Source organism: Calonectris borealis, chromosome W (assembly GCF_964195595.1).
Source record: "Calonectris borealis chromosome W, bCalBor7.hap1.2, whole genome shotgun sequence".
NCBI classification, from domain to species: Eukaryota; Metazoa; Chordata; class Aves; order Procellariiformes; family Procellariidae; genus Calonectris; species Calonectris borealis.
The window spans coordinates 44,193,139-44,213,537 of record NC_134351.1 but is presented as its reverse complement, the minus strand read 5'-3'; the positions used below and the strand labels follow the sequence as shown (position 1 = coordinate 44,213,537).

General features: G+C 41.2%; 1 protein-coding gene and 1 long non-coding RNA gene across 2 annotated transcripts in view; both read left to right on the top strand.

The window, feature by feature from the left end:
- The window catches only part of LOC142074891 (uncharacterized), a 350,231-nt gene that overhangs the window by 186,407 nt on the left and 143,425 nt on the right, over positions 1-20,399 (top strand). The window lies entirely within an intron of this gene.
- Positions 1-20,399, top strand: part of LOC142074986 (microtubule-associated serine/threonine-protein kinase 4-like) — a 180,862-nt gene that overhangs the window by 62,283 nt on the left and 98,180 nt on the right. The window contains exons 3-4 of the mRNA XM_075135984.1: positions 8,781-8,850; positions 12,839-12,917. Coding sequence (XP_074992085.1) covers positions 8,781-8,850; positions 12,839-12,917 — 149 coding nt within the window. The remainder of the gene's footprint in view (positions 1-8,780; positions 8,851-12,838; positions 12,918-20,399) is intronic.

Here is a 20,399-nt window from a genome sequence, read left to right as displayed (position 1 = left end):
TTATATCTATGCTACTACTGCTATTATTAAATTGCTAAAATCTCTATATGAGGAAAGGAAAACAGACAAATTCTCTATCTTACTACTCTTCTTTCCATTGTTTGTAATAGCAAAATGTTGCTTATCATTCTATCCAAATTTCTGTTATGTTTATATCCATAAATCCTATGTTATGGTGAGAAGCAGTCCAGAAATACCTAACATGGATCATGTAGCTTCCCACCACCACCACCTTGCTTTCTGACAGATTCTGATGCATTTTCTCCCCCCCTCCTTCCCTCTCTGGGCCTAGTTCAGCGTGAAAAGGATATAAAATAGGTTGTAACACATGGTAAAGCTAGTGGAGTCGGTGAGTAGGGTATTACATTCTATTCCTAGTGCTTTTGCTCCCTAGGATTTGTGACATTAAGCACATATTGCTGGAAATTTCTTTGCTTCAGTTTCCAGAAACAATACGTTTGTTTCACTTCTAAAGCACCTGAAGCACTTAAAGACTGAATGAAAGTCTGTAAATAAGAGACTTTATTTATATGTTTGTCTTTATTTTGAAAAGGAACATTTTTAGCATATCAAAACACATTTCCTCAAACATTTATTGTCTCATGGTTTTGGGGCATTGGCTGTAACTACATACCAAAATTAAAGCCCCACACCAATCCTTTTATAGGCAATGACACTGAATACTTTGTAGAACTGCTCTCAGATGGATGCTAAAAGAGAAGGTGCAGAGTTTCAGCTGCATTTTTTCAAGAGGATGGTGAGTTTAGTAAGGTATCTCCAGTTTTCTTGTGGTAGCAACATTATTAGAGAAAATATGGTGGTGGTTCTCACTCTGAGCAGCAGGCTATCACAGTCGGGAATCCAGACAAGAACATGAAGATTTGTAAAGAGTTCAGGGCAGCATAGCATTTAAAACAAAGAAACAAAGAAAATCATTGTGCAGAGTATTTTAAAACTCAAGAATGAAATGTTGGAATGTTTGGGATCCCTCTCTAGGCCCCCCAAATGCAAAAGTCACCACTTTGAACAGGGGATCTGTAGTCACTGTAGGAAGAGGCTTTAGTTGTGCTGTGCTGATATGATGAAAGCAATAGCAATGCTTGCTGTGAGAATTAGCATGTCTGCTGCTACGAGTGACTATACCACCAGTTTGGAAACTGATGGCTTAGACCAGTGATCCCCAGCAGGCTTCAGAAGCACTGAGTGAGCAGCACACGTGACTTGGGACCTGAATATAAGTTGGATATTTGATAAATGCTGAAGAGTTCCTGTCTGGCAGTGGACTCGTGCCTTCAGCAAGTTGCTTAATCTTTTTAAGTAGGTTTCTTAAACCATAAAAGAGGAATAATAATGTTGATGTCAAAGCTGTTGACAAGCAGCTTTGAAGGTGGAAAACTGATAGTATAAGGATTAAGACAGGTTAAGTATAAGCTGTGCCTTTTCCTTAAACCCAGCAGTATGCATTGTGTGTTCAAAAACCTACTATGGAAGTTTGGCAACTCCTCCAGTTACCCAGGTGTCGTGGTTTAACCCTAGCCAGCAACTAAACACCACGCAGCCGCTCGCTCACCCCCCAACTCCGATAGGATGGGGGAGAGAATTGGGAGGGCACAAGTAGGAAAACTCGCGGGTTGAGATAAAAACAGTTTAATAATGGAAATAAAACAAAGTAGAACAGTAATAATAATAATAACAACAACAATAGCAGAATATACAAAGCAGGCAATGCACAATGCAACTGCTCACCACCCGCCGACCAACGCCCAGCCTGTCCCGAGCCGCGCAAGCCCCCCTTTCCTCGACCACGCCTCCCAGTTTATATACTGAGCATGACGTCACATGGTATGGAATACCCCATTGGCCAGCTGGGTCAGCCGCTCCAGCTATGCTCCCCGCCACCCAGCTTCCCATGCACCTGGCAGAGCATGGGAAGCCAAAAAGTCCCCGGTGCAGGCACCACTCAGCAACAACCAAAACATCAACGGGCCATCAACGCTCCTCTCATACCAAACCCAAAACACAGCACTCCCCACCTACTGGGAAGAAAGTTAACTCTGTCCCAGCCAGAACCAGGACACCAGGATACAGTAGGTTCTCTTATGCTGATACGTTCTCCCAAGGTATGTGTGCCAAACACTTCAGCAGCACTAGGAAATCTCATCCGTGCTGAAAATTTGCATGTGTATGGCTGGGTCAGTTATTAGTGTGCCTCTAGATTACCCTCTTGGGACTTGTTTTAATATGCTTAGACATAGCAATGTATACTTTTACAGCATTCTAGGCCAGAAATTATGATATTAAATTATTTCTGTCCATATGCTGCAAGATTACATTTTACTGTCTTTTCATGTCTTGGAAAGTTAATTGATCTTGGACTTCATATATCAGGTAAGCATTAGATTGCCCTGCCACAGCCTATCTCCTGACATAGTTTTAAGAATGATCACATTTGTTTCAGGGTGAGAGATTGGAAGGGAGATCTCTGAGGCCGCTTTCAAGGTCTGGACATACTCTGAAGTCACTTTGCTTTGGTTTTGGAAAGGAAGTGCCCAGAGGTTCCTTGTTGGGCACCTTCCTGGTTCCATGAAGCAGGAAAATGAAGTACATAACCTGCTGTGGTTTGAGTAATACAAATGGAAAGATGGGTAGATTATGCATGACCCTGATTGCTCATGCCTTTTAAAAACCATTTTGGCTTCTGGTTTCATACCGTCAAAGCTTCTTTGCCAGATCTGTTTCTCTTAGGGTACTGTATTCCCACTATTGTACTCCCTGCTGTCAGGGTACTCCAGCCATCTCTGGGGAGAGCCTGCTGTTGCCCTTACTGAAAATAGTTCCATTACATGCTCTTATTTAAGTGGACTAGGTTCTTGACTTCATGTTTGTCCCATCTTAGTTGTTATTGCAGGTCCTTATCCCTTTATTATAGACTATTCATGTTGAAGGGAATCAAGATTGTCTGTCAGACTCTTCAAAATCCACCCAGGATCAATTTCTATTAATTATCATCTTGATAATCTTCAATTTTATCCCGAGCCCTTCTTGTATAGTCCTAATAAGATTGTTTGCGTTGCTTGGGAATTCAGTGCCTCAGAGGTATCTGAAGTCAGTATTTTCATCCCTTGTGAGGATCCACAAACAACCTGTTCCCTTTTACGTTAATTCATTGCTTGTTGGGAGAACAGGCAAAATACATACTTAGTTACCATTGCTTGCATCCCATACCTGAGATGAGTTTTATTTGGACCTTTAGTTTAAGCTACCTGTGTTGTTGTTTTTTCTCCCCAAGACTTCACATCTCCAAGAGCAAATGAAGTGCTATGCATTCTCTGTGTCAATTGAAGCAAGGTGCGTGAAGGCACATTATGAATCTTAAGGTGGAGCTCTCTTAGAGTGCACTGCATTAGCACTGTATTGGGTTTGCATGGCAAGGTTTTGGTAGCAGGGGGGCTGCAGGGGTGGCTTCTGTGAGAAGATGCCAGAAGCTGCCCCCATGTCCGATAGAGCCAGTGCCAGCCGGCTCCAAGACGGACCTGCCGCTGGCCAAGGCTGAGCCAATCAGCGACGGTGGTAGCGCCTCTGTGATAACATATTTAAGAAGGGGGAAAAAACTGCTGCGCAACAGCAGCCAGAAGAGAGAGGAGTGAGAACATGTGAGAGAAACAACTCTGCAGACACCAAGGTCAGAGAAGAATGAGGGGGAGGAGGAGGTGCTCCAGGTGCCAGAGCAGAGATTCCCCTGCAGCCCCTGGTGAAGACCATGGTGAGGCAGGCTGTCCCTCTGCAGCCCATGGAGGATAACGGTGGAGCAGATATCCACCTGTAGCCTGTGGAGGACCCCACACCGGAGCAGGTGGAGATGCCCAAAGGAGGCTGTGACCCCATGGAGAGCCTGTGCTGGAGCAGGCTCCTGGCAGGACCTGTGGCCCCATGGAGAGAGGAGCCCATGCTGGAGCAGGTTTTCTGGCAGGACTTGTGACCCTGTGGGGGACCCACGCTGGAGCAGTCTGTTCCTGAAGGACTGCACCCCGTGGAAAGGACACGTGGAAAGGACCCATGCTGGAGCAGTTCGTGAAGAACTGCAGCCCTTGGGAAGGACCCACGTTGGAGAAGTTCGTGGAGGACTGTCTCCCGTGGGTGGGACCCCACGCTGGAGCAGGGGAAGAGCGTGAAGAGGAAGGAGCGGCAGAGACAACGTGTGATGAACTGACTGCAACCCCCATTCCCCATCCCCCTGCGCTGCTCGGGGGGAGGAGGTAGAGAAATCAGGAGTGAAGTTGAGCCTGGGAAGAAGGGAGGGGTGGGGGGAAAGTGTTTTAAGATTTTTTTTTTTATTTCTCATTGTCTTACTCTGATTTTGATTGGCAATAAATTAAATTAATTTCCCCAAGTCAAATCTGTTTTGCCTGTGACGGTAACTGGTGAGTGATCTCCCTATCCTTATTTTGACCCATGAGCCTTTCATTATATTTTTTCTCCCCCTGTCCAGTTGAGGAGGGGAGTGATAGAGCGGCTTGGTGGGCACCTGGTGTCCAGCCAAGGTCAGCCCACCACAAGCGCTCATGCCAATATCTGTGGCTTTGCTCGAGAATGTTTTCATCTTCGGTATCTGCAGAGCAATCATTTAGAGGTCTGGTTGCACCTTCAGAAACAATGTGCTATTACTTCAGGCCTCCTTGAAGAGCTCAGGTTGCTACTAGGTAATCATAACAATCTGGATTGGAGTTATCCAAAATGGAGATCGGATGTGAGCAGTATTTCTCTATTTCAGAAGAAAAGCTTCTTGAACATAATTGTAATTCTTCGAGGTGCATTTTACACCCACGCTCTTTCTTGTAGTCCTGCTTTTCTCACAGGTTCGGACTGAATTGAAGGCACGCACTGTTCTCTAGTTTAAATAGACATTCTTTGAGGAGGACCAGTGGCCCAAGTTTAGGATGATGATGATTGATTGCCCCATATGAGAAAGTGATATGTAGATCTCGATGAACTTTATCCTCTTCCCCTCCCATTTTCATTGTTTGCTCTGGAAATAATGGAGGATTGTTCCTACACAGGAGTCTGTTTTTAATCTTTACAGATGCAAGCTGAATTGGACAAACACTGAGTACTTACATAAAGTAAGTTTTTTAATTGTTAGCCTTATCATCTCAGTCATTCTCAGATTCATGTGGTAGGATAGGAGGGAGAGAGGAAGTGAGATAGCACCACGCTGATTAAGCAAATACATTGTGCAGGGCGCAAATAGTGCACGAGTAGCACCCATCAAAGAAGGGACAGGTTCATTTGTAAGCAACAGGAACAGTGAAGGCTCATGGGCTATAGTAAAGAGATCTCAGTGGAAAGCACCTGCAGAAGTATTCAAAATGATTCTGCTGCCCAACTGTGTGTTCTGCTGACTGGCATGGTTTGTTACAGTATGAAAGTCAGACCTGTAACTGTTGATGGTTTCTTGTGTATTGTTCACTTCCAGCATGGGTTCACCACCAAGTAAACTGACACAGAAGAACGTATGTTCTATGGCATTGCTATTGTTTTATTGTATTGCTGTGGTGCTGATGTACTGTGATTCATTTAAAAAGACCATCAAATAATGACACCAAGACTTCAAACTGGAGCTGTCTTTGATCCATCAGGAATTTGGGATAACAATTATCATTAACTGTTATTCCCTCAGTACTAACAGAAAGTCATTGCATCAGAAACTTTATTTTGTAAGTAGACAGCTATTAAAAATACATTAATAATATACAGTGACTGTAACATATGCCTCTTTAAAAGATTTAAAACATCTTCCCTCTGTGGCAAAGACACAGGACTTCTTGAAGCCATTTACAAAAAAATCACAATTTAATTGTGGATATAGTTTTCTTAACAATAGCTGCTTGCAAAATGAGCCACCCTGTGTGTTGTCATCACGTAGAGTATTGTTTTGGTATGTTGATTGCCTATTCATTGTGTTATTTCTCCCAGAGGATGCTGGAGTTAATTACCTACCTAATGCCTGACCACCAGTCAGGTTTACTTTACCAGGTCAGAAACATCAACAGTAATCTCAGCAGCATAGAGATACCCTAGGACTAAAACATACAACAGCCAGCAGATCACAAAGAACAGCAGGATTTGACTAATAAGCAAGCACTGCACATATGGTCAGAGAATTAACTGGCACTGTTTTTTATTTGAAAGTCCCAGGTATTGACTTGCAGATGGGTGGATGAATGCCGTGATGGATGAAGGTCACATATAGGACTCTGATTCTAACCTATCTTGCTTTTCTGGAACACCACACCTTAAACCCTTAATAGCACTAGCTGTTTCTGCAGTCATTTGGGGTTTGGATTTTCATTCTCTGTTTCCAGGCTTGTCCGAGTTCTTAGACTTCTAGATAAACCTGCAGGATTTAGTATCCAGGTATTATGTATACAGATTTACCAGTTTTGTTATTTTAAAAGCTCATTTGCTTATTGGAAACGGTACTTGCAAATTGATTTTCCTAATAACAGGATCTGATGCTCTTCCTGAATAAGACTTTGACTTCTTCAGGTTTTATCTGTAAGGAATTGATCTTTGTTGCTTCTAGCGAGGTAGTTTGCAGCGCTGCATCTGCTCGAAACTGCTGCAATAGTTATAAAATTATTGCATCTTTTCACCATGTTTTTTGCTTCTTTGTGAAGGTTAAGCATATGTTCTGACTAACTGATGGACAGTTAGGTATGTCGTTGATGTGTATTAAATAAGTATATATCCATATATAACTTTTAAATACCTATCAGTGGAAAGGAATTTGATTTGTCAAATTATTTCCTGTCAAAAGCTGTTTATGTCCCACCGCATTAAGCCTAATTTTCTGCTTTTCTGCCAGAGTTTAAGGTAGCTTCTTTGTCTTTTTTCCTCTTATCTAAGTCCACGACACACTCCCAATTACAGCTATTTTTTTCTAGTGCAGTAGCTAAAGTTTGTGACCATGTTTTATCTGCACAGTGTTAGAATTTTTTATTTTTTTTAGCTTATCTTTATTAAATAAGCTCTGGTAGCAGCAAAAAAAATCCAGTTAGCTGTTAAATTAAACAAACTGTTGCTGTCAGTAATTTGGTGTTTGCAGTTCATGCAGGACAAGAATAAATTGTGTTGGCCCTCAAATAAAGATTGAAATCTGTGCCACATGTGTGGCTTCAGATTCCTTCCGTGCCCCGCCCCCCAATCTCTTCAGGGAACAAAAATCCTTGCCACTTTGAAATTATCTAGGCCCTCAGAAGTGTCTGAAGAGTAATGAAGAAGCTGGGGTCTTGAGGGGGAGGAGGGAATGTTCGAGGGACATAATTCAGCCGTGATAAATAAATGGACAAAAAAAGAGTCAGGGGTATTGGCCAGCAAGAGTGGAATCCTTGTCTCTCAGGGCCATGGGAAGAGCAGCTGCGAAGATGTGATTTAAGCACAGCTCAAAAAGCATCTTGCCATCTGCTTCTGGCCAAAAAAAGGCGGGGAGGGGGGTTCTCTGTGTTTGCTACCTAATGGCTCCATGATTTTGTTATAGAATTAATGAGATCTGTTAAGGACATCACTATGAAAAATGCAGTGTTACTTCAAAACTTTGAGTGTAGAAATCAAGGCCGCTTGAAGTCTTTTAAAGACTCACTGTTGTACTAGCCTTTTCACATGTAGGTAATAATTTTCTCCTCAAAAATTAAATGTTGATTCTAACTGAATACATAGAAGCTTTTTTTATCTGTTGCTTAATGTTGCAGTCTCGTTTATGTCCAAAAATAAAATACTACAAATACATTACATTAAATGTAAATTACTTTAATGTATCCTTATTACTTTAATGTTCCTTATTTAAGGAAAGATTGATTTTTAGATGTATGCCAGTGCTACTTTAAATCAAATCTTTTTAGCTTTTGTGGTGTTTTTTTTTTCTTTTTTCCAGGGGTCATCTTTATTTCTTCTTTAGATACTGTGTCTCCTCTAGTTATAGGTGCTGAGGGGCAGAGGTGGCAGGAGCAGCTCTCAGCAGCTGCCTTCTTTCTGCACTCGTTTTGGTTAGCAGGAGGTCGGGTGCTTTAATATGAAGAAGTAACAGACCCTAAAGTTATAACCTGTTCACAATGTGCAGTCGCTTCTTCTCATCACAGAGAGTGGTTGCCTTTTCATGCCTCGGTCTAACAAACTAAAGAAAAAAATTTCATTCAGCATGTTTTGCCTGCTTGTTTGGGGTTCGGAGCTAGAAAAAAAATTGAACAATGAAAAATTCATTCTAAAGCTCCTCTGGAAATGCTGTAGAGACTTCATGTAAGGGCTAAATCCATGCTCTGATCATGATTTTTCTATCTTTCAAGTATTTGTGTGATTTAAAAAAAATACCTTGTTTCTGATATTCAAAATATATTTCTTTCAAGCTAAAATACTGTTTTTGTAAACTTTAATTCTCAAATTCTCAAAATAATTTGATAATTCTCAAATTTAATTCTCAAATTAGAGGGTTAAATAGAGGGTTTTCTATGAGTTATAAAATCCAATAACTAAAAATCAAATATAAATAAAATGTGACTTGAAATAAGATTCTATTTCAGAGTTTGTTTTCTCAGAGACCGTGAGAGAAGAAATTCTGAAATTAGTTTCTAACCTGCCTGGAAATGCTAGGATTAGTATGTCTGAATGGTTTGGGGTTTCTTTTAGGGTGGTTTTTTTTTTGGTGGGTTGGTTTTTGTTTTTTTTTAACCCCCCTAATAATTATTTATTTGTGTATTCCCCCCCCACCCCCCCACCCTCCCCCCCAGGAAACAGTCCTCAAGATAGCCCTAGGAATTTCTCTCCCAGTGCCTCAGCCCACTTTTCTTTTGCACGAAGGTAAGAGGTTTTTTGTAGTACGCAGCATGCATTTTGCATAGAGGAAATGTTGTTGGACCCAGATTTAAAAGATGATTGCAAATGCATAGCTATATCTGTCAAGTCTATCACTTTGAATGACAAGTGTTATCTCTCTTACGTAAACTCTCTTAAACCTCAGTTGCAACAAAATTGTACTGGATGATTGATACAATGCAATTATACCTTTTTAAGTTAAAAAATAATTTTTTTTTGTTAATGACTTAATTGTAATGGATCCAATTCAGACATTGTCTCCTCATCCATTGAAATGTGGGAAATTTTAAGCTACATCTAGTTTTTTCTTTTCTTTTTTTTTTCTCTTAACCATGTAAAAGAAGTGCATAGCTTATAAGAGCCCTATTATAGAGGTCCTGAGTTCAGGGCTTGATTTTACTGGCAGCAGCAATACAGTAAGCATACCTTCAATACCTGACCTTGACCTGTTTCACTATCTGTACCACTGAGACAGTCAGCTTTGTCATAGGAGTGTTGTGAGGATTAATTAATGCTAGTAGATTTTTTAAGATCTAAAGTGAATTTGAAGTGAAGTAAATTATTAAATGAACCGTAACTGAAGTTGATAGCATATCATGGGAGACTGCCTATTTGTGCCAGTGTGGTTCCATATCATTTAACACCTTGTCAGCCTACCTCAAATAATATGTTCATTAACTCTAAGCCTGGGAGGGTAGGCAGAGTTTATACGTTGACCCAAGAGTATATACACAAAAAATGAAATTGGAATTCTGTGGCTTGCTTTGTCATTAAACAGTGCGAGGCATGTAGCTTGCATTTGCAGTGTGACAGCACTTGCCGCTATAGCTTTACTTCCTTTATTTTGGGGAGTTCATTAAAGTTGCACACACAAGCTCTCAAAAGTAAATGCAAGGAAATGGTTTAACTCTTTCTAAAAGCTGCAAAGGGGAGAAAACTTTACTTGTGTATTCCTTTTATTCTTATCTGAATCAAATTCATCTGCGATAGTAGATCTTGTCAATCTTTCTAATAGCATATGATGTCACTTTTTTAATCAACACCTTAAAGTTGAGTATTTCTTTTGAATCTACTTCCTCTTGATAATATCTTTTAAAAAAGGAAAGATATCTCTCTGTAGATTACATTTGTTTGTGAACATATTTTTAGAAAAATTCATTAAATCCTGAAATAGCTTATAATGGAAAAAGCAGATGTGAAAGATCGAGCATTATTTAGAAATATAGCGGGCAAGAAGTAGTTTTCTTTTCCCACCAGTAATCAACAGAAAGTTGAAATCATTATGTTTTTGCAAACCTTAAAATTCAGGAGGAAAAAATGAATTTGTCTATCAGTGATTCATTTAGATTTTGACCATTTTTAGAGCCCTGTAATGATGTTAATTTCAAAATGAAAAGTTTTAAATAAAATCTTTCTTTTAAAGGAGTGCTAACACAAGAAGTTTCTGTCATTTCAAAAAATTTCACCACTTCAGTGGGATTCAAGAAACTTCTTCAGAGCAGTTTTCTATGGAAACTGATTTTGTTCTATGTTTATAGCAAAAAAGTTTGATAAAAAAGTTTAAAACTGTTAATGTAAATTTTTCTTATCAATTTGGTATGTGTGTTATGGTTGTCTTCATATAACCTATGATAGGATGCATTTTGGTAGCAAAATGGCCTGTGTGTTAATGACAGCAGTTTTCAGACTTCTGACTTTATGCCTTTTCTGTTATCTTTTGTAAATTTAATGAAGGTACAAAGGAAGGGAAGGACAGTGTGTGTGTGTGATGCAGCAGGTTGAAGGAGCAGAGGTGAGGCATTATAGGTGTATGGATAGTCCTTTTCCATCCACTCCCCCTCAGTGAGTGGGGATACCAAAAAACTGGGGAAGTGTAAGGGAGGGAAAAGCAAAGGAAGTGGTTTGGAGGACTCCTGTGGGAAAGGAGGGCTTCCCAGGATAGCAGTTTCTCATCAGCTGCAGGCCACGCCACACAGCTGCGGTAGGAAGGGGAGCTGCAGCGGGAAGACAGCCCTCTGCTGTACTACCAGCCGGTGCGCTGGGCTGGAGGCAGCCTTCCCAATGGCCCCTCAGCAACGAGCAGGAGTGTCACTTTCCTCAGCCCACATCTGGTGGGGCGATCGATGCTGGGGAATAGCCTGCGCTTCTGGTAGCGTCTGCTTAGGCCTCTTCTGCTGGTACGTACGAGTCCAGTGTCTACGAGCCCATGGGTAGGTAACAGATCCTGCTTTCCAGAGCTGCTGGGAAGTGGGTAGGACTGCACTGTAGTGCAGGGACAAGCGGTGTATGAGAGTCCAGGGAAAAATGCTGTAGGGGCTTGCTACCCTTTTTCCCCTTCTTCCCTTATGGATGCCTCCTATTCTTCTGCCTTTGCTTCCCAGACATTTTCCGTGATATCCCATCCCTGTCTTCGATGGCCCTTCTGTGTGAGAATTGCTATCTGATGCAGGAACCCTGTTCAATATAAGTTATTCAGTAAGGAAGTATTTTCTGTCTCACAGATGCAGAATATATGGGTCTCACCCATGTTTAAATACCTTCCAAGTTCTTGTTCTTTCAACTGTGAACATATTTAGCTTGTGCAGCTGAGCCGAAATGAAGAGAAAACTCTTTTTGGAATCATTCATTCATCTGGAGGTAGCTCATGCATACCTGGGGGAAGGGGAGGAGAATTAATGAATTAAAAACAAAATTATGGCGGAGGAAGTTTTTTCCAGAATTCAGTCTTTGATACAGTCAGCAGTCCCTCTACCACATGTTCTCTTTATATTTTAACACTAATTATGTACTGTAGTTTACAATTGGCAACATTTCAGGTATGGTTCTTGACCTCTTTTCTCACACTCTATGTATTCAAAGTCCCAGAGACTTGTGGATGGATAAATGGCAGTAGGAAATAAGGCATTAGAATGGAGAGAAGCCAAGGGGGTTTTTTTAGACAGTTAGCTTGAAGGGTAGGGAAGTTGCATCAAGAGGTTTAAGGTTCCTGATTTGGCATGACTTTAGTTCTCCTTTATGGAATTATATTTTTTGTGCAGATCAGTCTTGAGAGATGATCTTTGTACTGGCTGTAAAACAGAGCTTCAATTCTCCTATCTCCTATCTCCCACTATCATATTGTGTGTTAATAAAAACTAGTCCTGTTTTGTTATTTATTTATGTATTATTTTGCTTTTTTTTTTTACATATTTGATACAATTGTACTCCAGTCATGGGCACCGCAATGACAGGGAAATGTTACCTTCTCAAAAATCCAAACACTGCTCCCATAGTTGTTTTTTGGTTTGTCACTTTGAATGTTCCAGTTCCATGTTGTCTGTGTGTAGCTCACCTGAAGCGGTGAAGAAAAGAAATTGGGTTTGGTTACGATTTTTTTTTTTTTTTAAATTCTGAGTGAGCATGATTTTTGCTGAAAAATTGTTTTTCCTGATCTACATATCTAACACTTAGCAAGTTTAAGTTTTTACCTAATCATTCTTTCCAGTTATTTGACTTTAGCCTGCTAGTTTGCTGGTATCCTGTACTGATGTCGCTTATGAAAGCATTACCCTTGTATTTCAAGCAGACTATGGTGGTTATTCCGTGGTTCAGAGCATCGTGGTTTGCATTTGTTCACAAATTTTTAATTTGCTTCTCATTAATTTTCATCTGATGGACCTGAGAGTTGTGAAGACTCCCTGTGTTCCATTTCTATGCATATTATGAGTGACCAATTCTGTGGAGCTGTTTGTTCACTTTCTGGTTGTTTCATCTCATAGATTTTAACTAGAAAAACACTCTAAAAAAATCTGTAAGCCTAAGTCATCCTTGCTGAATGCTTGTTTATTGTGGTCCCCTGTGAAAGTTTACTCTCTATTAAAAACCCTGTTTGTATCACGCTTTTGGAATCCAGTTTTACACAGTAATACTTTCACAGATGTTTCTGTGTTAATCAAATGAACACTGCAGTATCCTAACCTCAGTTTCACAACAGGACTGATGGTCGCCGCTGGTCTTTGGCTTCTCTCCCTTCTTCTGGCTATGGTACAAATACACCCAGCTCAACTGTTTCTGTAAGTATCCACTTTGCTATACTGATAGATTTCTATTACATGCCGTATCTTCTCAAATTTAGCTTACTTCTCTTAGGAGAAGGCAATGTAGGTTTTGTTACTGTTGATAGACTTTGAATTAATACGGGATACAAAACTGCTTTACTTCACTGAAACAGAAGAAAACTTTAGGCAATGTGTGCTTTGCTTAGAGATATTTTCTGGCAGGGAAGTAGTGTTTAACTGCCCCCTTTTGATCTGTAGGGCAGTAGGGGCGGAGACATACTGCCTTATTTTAACCATATGGTAGTTAGGTATCAAGTCTTAAGTGAGGCTGCCTTGATAACAAAAAGAAAGAGAAACCACTCTGACATGATTCATCCATCCTAGGCTAGACTGCTATCTTAAGATGGGATGAATCACGCATTTGCCTGTCTTTTTCTTTGGCAATAGTGAGATGTTAGTGCATGATAATAGGTGAGTTATTTAGCATTTTAGATGGCTATAATTAGAATAGAAGAATCCCTTGGGATACATAATAGTCTACATTGTTAATTTTTGCCTGTTAGAGCAATCCTTTTGGTGTGATCTCATATCAGCCCCCCCTGCCATGCCATGCACCATCTGACTTGTGACGTACACCATGGCAGTGCACGAGATCCCGCTTCAATAATTAGGAGCTAGGCAGTGAGAGAAGTATGAATCTGTACTTTTGCACATCACACACACCTCTATACTGGAGAGGAAGTACTGGGTCGTGTTACAACCTGGAACTAAGCTATCTGTTGTGATAATCACACCTGAGAGACTGGGGAGAGAGATCTGCGGAGGAAGCCTGCTTCGGAAATAGCAAGTAGTTGGCATTTTGACAGTTACGTTACATCTTCTGCAGTAAAGGGCTTGGTCCTTGTAGATCCAACTATGACTCTTCAAAAATTGTTTTGTATCTTTAACCTTGTTTTGTACCTTTAGGGTTGCATCATTAACGAAAGTACTGTTTTATGAATGATATGTATTGTTGGACACCTGGTATCTGATTTTTTAAAAATGTTTCTTTTACAATTTAAATAAGCTTTCCCTTTCGTTGGGTGCGTTCTGTTTCTCTTGTGAAGTAGTTGAGTTCCACATCCTGTACACTGATAAAACTTGACCATTTTATGTTATAATCAACTCTATTTTATTTTTGTCTGCAAAGGCTTCTGGAAAGTCAAGTCAATTCTTTTTCTTGCTGACTTCAAACCAGGTTGGGGGATTTCATGTATCTTAAGAACTGTTCCTCAGTAGCACTGATTTTTGACCTCTGCTTTCCTTCCTATGTAGATCTTGCTTTTGTCAAGCAAATTGCTTGGTTTCACATTAATTCCCTAACTACTTTCCATAGCGCATATTTGTACACCTCTTGTTGGAACTAGATCAAATATGATGCGCTCTTCACTTAAAATATATTGATGTAAAGGAGGTTATGTCAGATAATAAGTAATTGCCATAGGAACCCCATCATTGTTATAAGAAACAGGCTTATGCTAGAAAGGAAATGAAAAGCTGTGTCAGAAACATATCAAAACACAGTTTTAATTTTCAATCCATAGTCATATGCTTTTTCTTTGACATCTGCAACTTTAAAATGGTAATTCTAGTTAATTTACTTCTTTCCAACTTAAGTTTACTAACTACTGTATGCATGCTGGAATGTGGAGCAGCTTTACATCATTTTTGCATTTCTTATTAAAAATATAGCACTGTCATTTATGGACAAGGATAGCTTAACTTCTGTAATAGATTGTTGTTGAGTTCTCCCTTGATATTTCCTGAATAGACCACATCTTATAAATATTAAAATAGATGTCTTCCCTAGCATTGAACAAACAGTTTCTGACTTGTGGAAAGAAACCTGGTTTTCCAATAAATAAGTTTGAATTTTGTTGAAGAAACCAGCAGTAGAGAATTCATGCCATATATTTCTTATCTTTTTTTTTTTTTTCTCCTTCAAGAATCCTCTACTGCTGATGAACCCTGCGAAAGCACTGGGACAACCTCTGAATTTTAAACCTAGTCACTATTTCTTTGCTTCTTAGTAGAGATGCTTTTCATTTTCTTTTTTTACCCACTGGACGATATACGTGAATCAGAAAATGAAAACTGAAAGTGTGCCCATCTAATTGGTTTCATGTACTTTTTCAGAATCTGAAACAGCTAGTACTGTGCAACCTCCTCCTCCATATTTTTACAAATTCTTAGAGGCAATGAGAGACCACTTCACACACAATAGCCTAAGTGTACATACAGAACACTCCCTTTTCAGTGCCGGATAAAGAAGATTCACATTAATCCAGAGATGTATCAACTGGAGACCAGAAACAGTTTTTACACATCACAATAGAGCACAACTTTAATCTTTATAAGCAACTGAAATTCAAAGCAGGGGCAGAAGGGTCTGTAGTAATCATGGTTGTGCTCAGGTGAGTGCAGCACACCATTTCCTGTTAGCCTGTTTTTTCTTAACTTTTTTTTTTATATTGGAAGTGAAGAGATTGATGGAATTATCAATTTAATGGAAGTTCATGGGTTTAGAAGTGGTGCAAGTACCACATATACCAGTTCTCACAACAAAGTTGAAATTAAATGAAAATATCTCCTGCTAAGATTATTCGACTGAAAAAAAACTCTTGGTGTGTCATATTCTAGCAAAGTTGGATCAGATCTTGCCAGTTACGAGATGCAGTTGAGATGATTTTGAATATTCTAGGAGAGCAAGCCTATCAAAAAGATAAAGCGAGAAAATACTCAGTTGCGTATTTTTACCAGTAGCTTATATTCTTGGAAGCTTATTTGGATGGTGTCCTGGTTTTGGCTGGGATGGAGTTGATTTTCTTCCTATTAACTGGTATAGTGCTGTGTTTTGGATGTAGTGTGAGAATAATGTTGATGACACGCTGATGTTTTGGTTGTTGCTAGGTAATGTTTACGCTAGTCAAGGACTTTTCATCTTCCCATGCCCTGCCAGATGTGCAGGGGGCTGGGAGGGAGCATGGCTGGGACGGCTGGCCCAGCTGGCCAATAGGCTATTCCATACCATATGACGTCATGCTCAGCATATAAGGCTGGGTGAAGAAGAAGGAGGGGGGGCGTTCGGAGTGATGGCGTTTGTCTTCCCAAGTAACCGTTACGCGTGATGGAGCCCTGCTTTCCTGGAGATGGCTGAACACCTGCCTGCCGATGGGAAGCAGTGAATGAATTCCTTGTTTTGCTTTGCTTGCATGTGCGGCTTTTGCTTTCCCTATTAAACTGTCCTTATCTCAACCCGTGAATTTTTCTCACTTTTACCCTGCTGATTCTCTCCCCCATCCCACCCGGCGGGGGGGTGAGCAAGCGGCTGCGTGGTGCTCAGTGGCCGGCTGGGGTTAAACCACGACAGATGGGGAAATAGGCTAAAGAGATGAGGAAAGAGACTTTGGGGTTACATTAGCTGATATTGCTGGCAAATTTGTCTTGCCGTGATGCACTGTGGCTGTGTAGATTAAAAATATGTTAAATCTTATGTAAATTTTGAAGCAGCTATTCTAGAATGCCAGGAGAGCTAATTTTTTTAAAGAGTTTTACTATGAGAATTTGGATTTGTACAGAGACAAAAATTCAGACTCCAAGAAAACACGCTCTGTGCCTGTGGTGGTCCTGATATAACTGAGAGTCCTTAGCAAAAGGAAGATTTTCGCTTTAATCCTGTTGGATCTAGACTCTGTGACACTTTATATGAGAAAAAGTGTGATATAGCTTATTGTCCTCCTGATCTTCCCAGACTCCCCTGAAGCCGAAGAGGTAGAGATTGATTTTATAGAAATAGCCATATGTGATGGTCTGTATTGGGAAATTTAATTGTGCTAGAATATCTTTTAACTTATTGAGTGTGGCTGTAGAAAATATGCCATGAGGTTAACTGCAACTAGCTGCCATAGTGTGAGATAAGAAATAAATTATGCTGTGTGCTCAATTATGCATGGTAATGTGCTACGGTTGAAATTAATAAATGAGTTACTGTGACTTGACAAGTTACTACCCATCAGGTGAACTGGAGTAAATTCTTGGTGTGCATGCTTCTTAGCCTGCAGCAAAGCAACATAATGCGATCTTGATAACTTTAACTTGTTCTGATGTGATGCAGCCTTCCCACATAGACCAGTCCTGTGCAAGTTAACCTTTCCCAGCAGTGGGTTTTCTTCTTTTTTGCTTTTAAGAGATGACTTCATGAGATCTAGTGTAATAAGTAATCTTTTCTTGAGTTCTTAGGAATTACGATATATTCAGCTTTTGCCACACAAGTTGCCAGGAAATTATAAAGACTGTCTAGTTTCTGTGCTTACAAGCCTAGATATTACCTGCTGACCTTAGCAACGTAGGACAACATCTGTACACTACGAAAGTTTATTGATTTCCCTCACTTGGAATGATATAGTAAAGCTGCTATTATTGTGCTGACCTCCAATAAAAGAGCAGCCAGGGAGGGGCCTTGGTGTCCTATATGAGAAGACAGATAAGAACAATAATTTGCACATGAAGACTGACATATAGAAGAATCTCATTTTGTTGAAAAAACCAGCTGGAGACTGAAGAACTCCAGAAATAAGTACAAGTTTTGGGCTTCTTCCCCTCCACAGGTAAAATGAAGGGAATGTCTGCATAGTACCAAGTGGCTTCGTGCAGTCATACCAGGGTATCTGTGAACGAGCTATCTTGGAAACTAGTTTTGGTACCAGAAACAGTAGAGCATTTCTCTGTCTACACTCATCAGTCCAGATTAGAAAGTGTCCTGGTTCTGGCAGGGACAGAGTTAAGTTTCTTCCCAGTAGCTTGGGGGGTGTGCTGTGTTTTGAGTTTGGTATGAGAGGAGTGTTGATGGCCCATTGATGCTTTGGTTGTTGCTGGGTGGTGCTTGCACTGGGGAGACTTTTGGTTTCTCTTTTTGGCCTCCCATGCCCTGCCACATGCAGGGCAAGCTGGGGCGGGGCGGGGGAGCACAGCCGGGGTGGTTGACCCAGCTGGCCAATGGGGTATTCTATACCATGTGACATCATGCTCAGTATAAAAACCAGGGGTGTGGGGGGGCTCGCCCCCTATTCGTGACACGCGGTCGGTGGTCGGTGAGCAGTTGCATTGTGCATCCCTGCTTTGTATATTCTGCTATTGTTGTTGTTCTCATTGTTATTATTACTGTTCTACTTAGTTTTATTTCAATTATTAAACTGTTTTTATCCCAACCCGGGAGTTTTCCTACTTGTGCCCTCCCGATTCTCTCCCCCATCCTACTGGAGTTGGGGGGTGAGCGAGCGGCTGTGTGGGGTTTATTTGCTGGCTGGGGTTAAACCACAACAGAAAGGCTAGCTGTTAATGCAATGAACTATTGTCCTAGTTTCAGCTGGGATAGACTTAAATTTCCTCCTAGTGCAGTGTTTTGGATTTAGTATGAGAAGAATGTTGATAACACACTGATGTTTTTAGTTGTTGCTAAGTACCCTCCTAGTCAAGGACTTTTCAGCTTCCCACGCTCTACCAGGTGCACAAGAAGCTGGGAGGGAGCATAGCTTGGACAGCTGGCCCAGCTGGCCAACGGGGTATTCCATACCATGTGACGTCATGATCAGTATATGAATGGTAGGCGTAATCCAGGAAGTAACGATCGTTTTTTTTGGGTATCGGTCGGCAGGTGGTGAGCAATTGCATGGTGCATCACTCACTTGGTATATTCTATCATTATTATTATTATTGTTGTTATTATTATTTTTCCCTTCCTTTTCTGTTCTATTAAACTGTCTTTATCTCAGTCCATGAATTTTACTTTTTTTTTTCCGATTCTCTCCCCCATCCCACTGTGTGTGGGGGGAGTGAGCGAGCGGCTGCGTGGTGATTGCCTGCCTGCCAGGTTAAACCACAACAGTCCTTCTTGGCGCCCAATGTGGGGCACGAAGGGCTGAGATAATGACAGATCTGACCAAAGCGTGTTAAGGCAAAATTGGTTATAAGCAGTCATTATATTGGTTTAATAGTCGCTGGTCACAATGTTGATTTATTGGCTCACAAAGTTGTGGGGCTGGCTCTCAGTGTTGGGTTATGTAATACCTTACTTGCAGTATATGTTCCCTGTTGTGCTGTTTATCACTGTTCGGATCTGGGTCAAGGTTATCATTTTGCTGCACTGTGTAACACTGTTTTATGATATGATAAAATCATTGGTCATGAGTCTAATCTGGTATCTGTACTCAGCATGGCAGTCATCTCTGTACCTTGGGAACCACCTCTTAGAAACTATTAATAATTACACTTTTTTCTCCTCGGAGAACGAATTTATGGGGGAGAAAGGGGGGGACACTTTCTCCCACTTGTTCATCTTCCCTTTCATATCTCCAGAAAATCCTTTTTCTTCTATCCTCTTCATGAAGCCGTCCACAACACTTCCTGAGAATTTTGCATATCCTTGGGATGTTCAAACAAGCATGTTCCTATTGCTATGTCTCCTGAATGTGGTTCAGGTCTTGTTTAGGGTTAAACGACTATTTAGGAATACCGTCCAGAGATCAGCCCCGGCAACAGACACTGTGGCTCCTGAAACCCCCATGACAGGCACTGCGGCTACTACAACCCCTGCGACAGGCGCTGCAGCTGAACCAGACAACCAACCTGTGCTGGTATCAGTCGCCCCTATACAAAAGAAGAAATACACAAGAAAATCAGCTCGTTTAATAAGGGATGAAGATGAGCCAGGGCCATCATGACAACAGGAGGAGGAAGAGGCAAAATCCATAAATGAGATGGTAACCACCCGATCCTTATCCCTGAATGAGCTGCGCGATATCCAAAAAGACTTCAGTCGTCGTCCAGGCGAGCACATTGTCACCTGGCTGCTCCGATGCTGGGATAATGGGGCCAGTAGCCTGGAATTAGAGGGTAGGGAAACCAAGCAGCTGGGATCCCTTGCTAGGGAAGGGGGCATTGACAAAGCAATTGGAAAAGGGACACAGGCCCTCAGCCTCTGGAGGCGACTGCTGCCAGGCGTGAAGGAAAGGTATCCCTTCAAGGAAGATGTTATATATCGCCCAGGCAAATGGACCACTATGGAGAGAGGTATCCAGTACCTGAGAGAATTAGCCATGCTTGAGGTGGTTTATAGTGACCTGGACAATGACCAAACGCCCAAAGATCCAGATGAAGTCCAGTGCACGCGACCCATGTGGCGGAAGTTGGTACGGAGTGCACCAGCGTCGTATGCCAATGCGTTGGCAGTACTGTCCTGGAAAGAGGAAGAAGCACCAATGGTGGATGATGTGGTTAGCAGACTCAGGGATTTCGAAGAAACTGTCTCCTCCTCCCTTGTCTCGGCTGTGGAGAATCTCTCCCGGGAGGTCCAGCAACTCAAAGAGGCTATGTCCTATTCTCCACCTGTACGGACCAGTATCTCAGCCATTAGGAGTCAGCGTTTTTCTGCTCAAGAGGGAGGATATAGAAGGTACACAC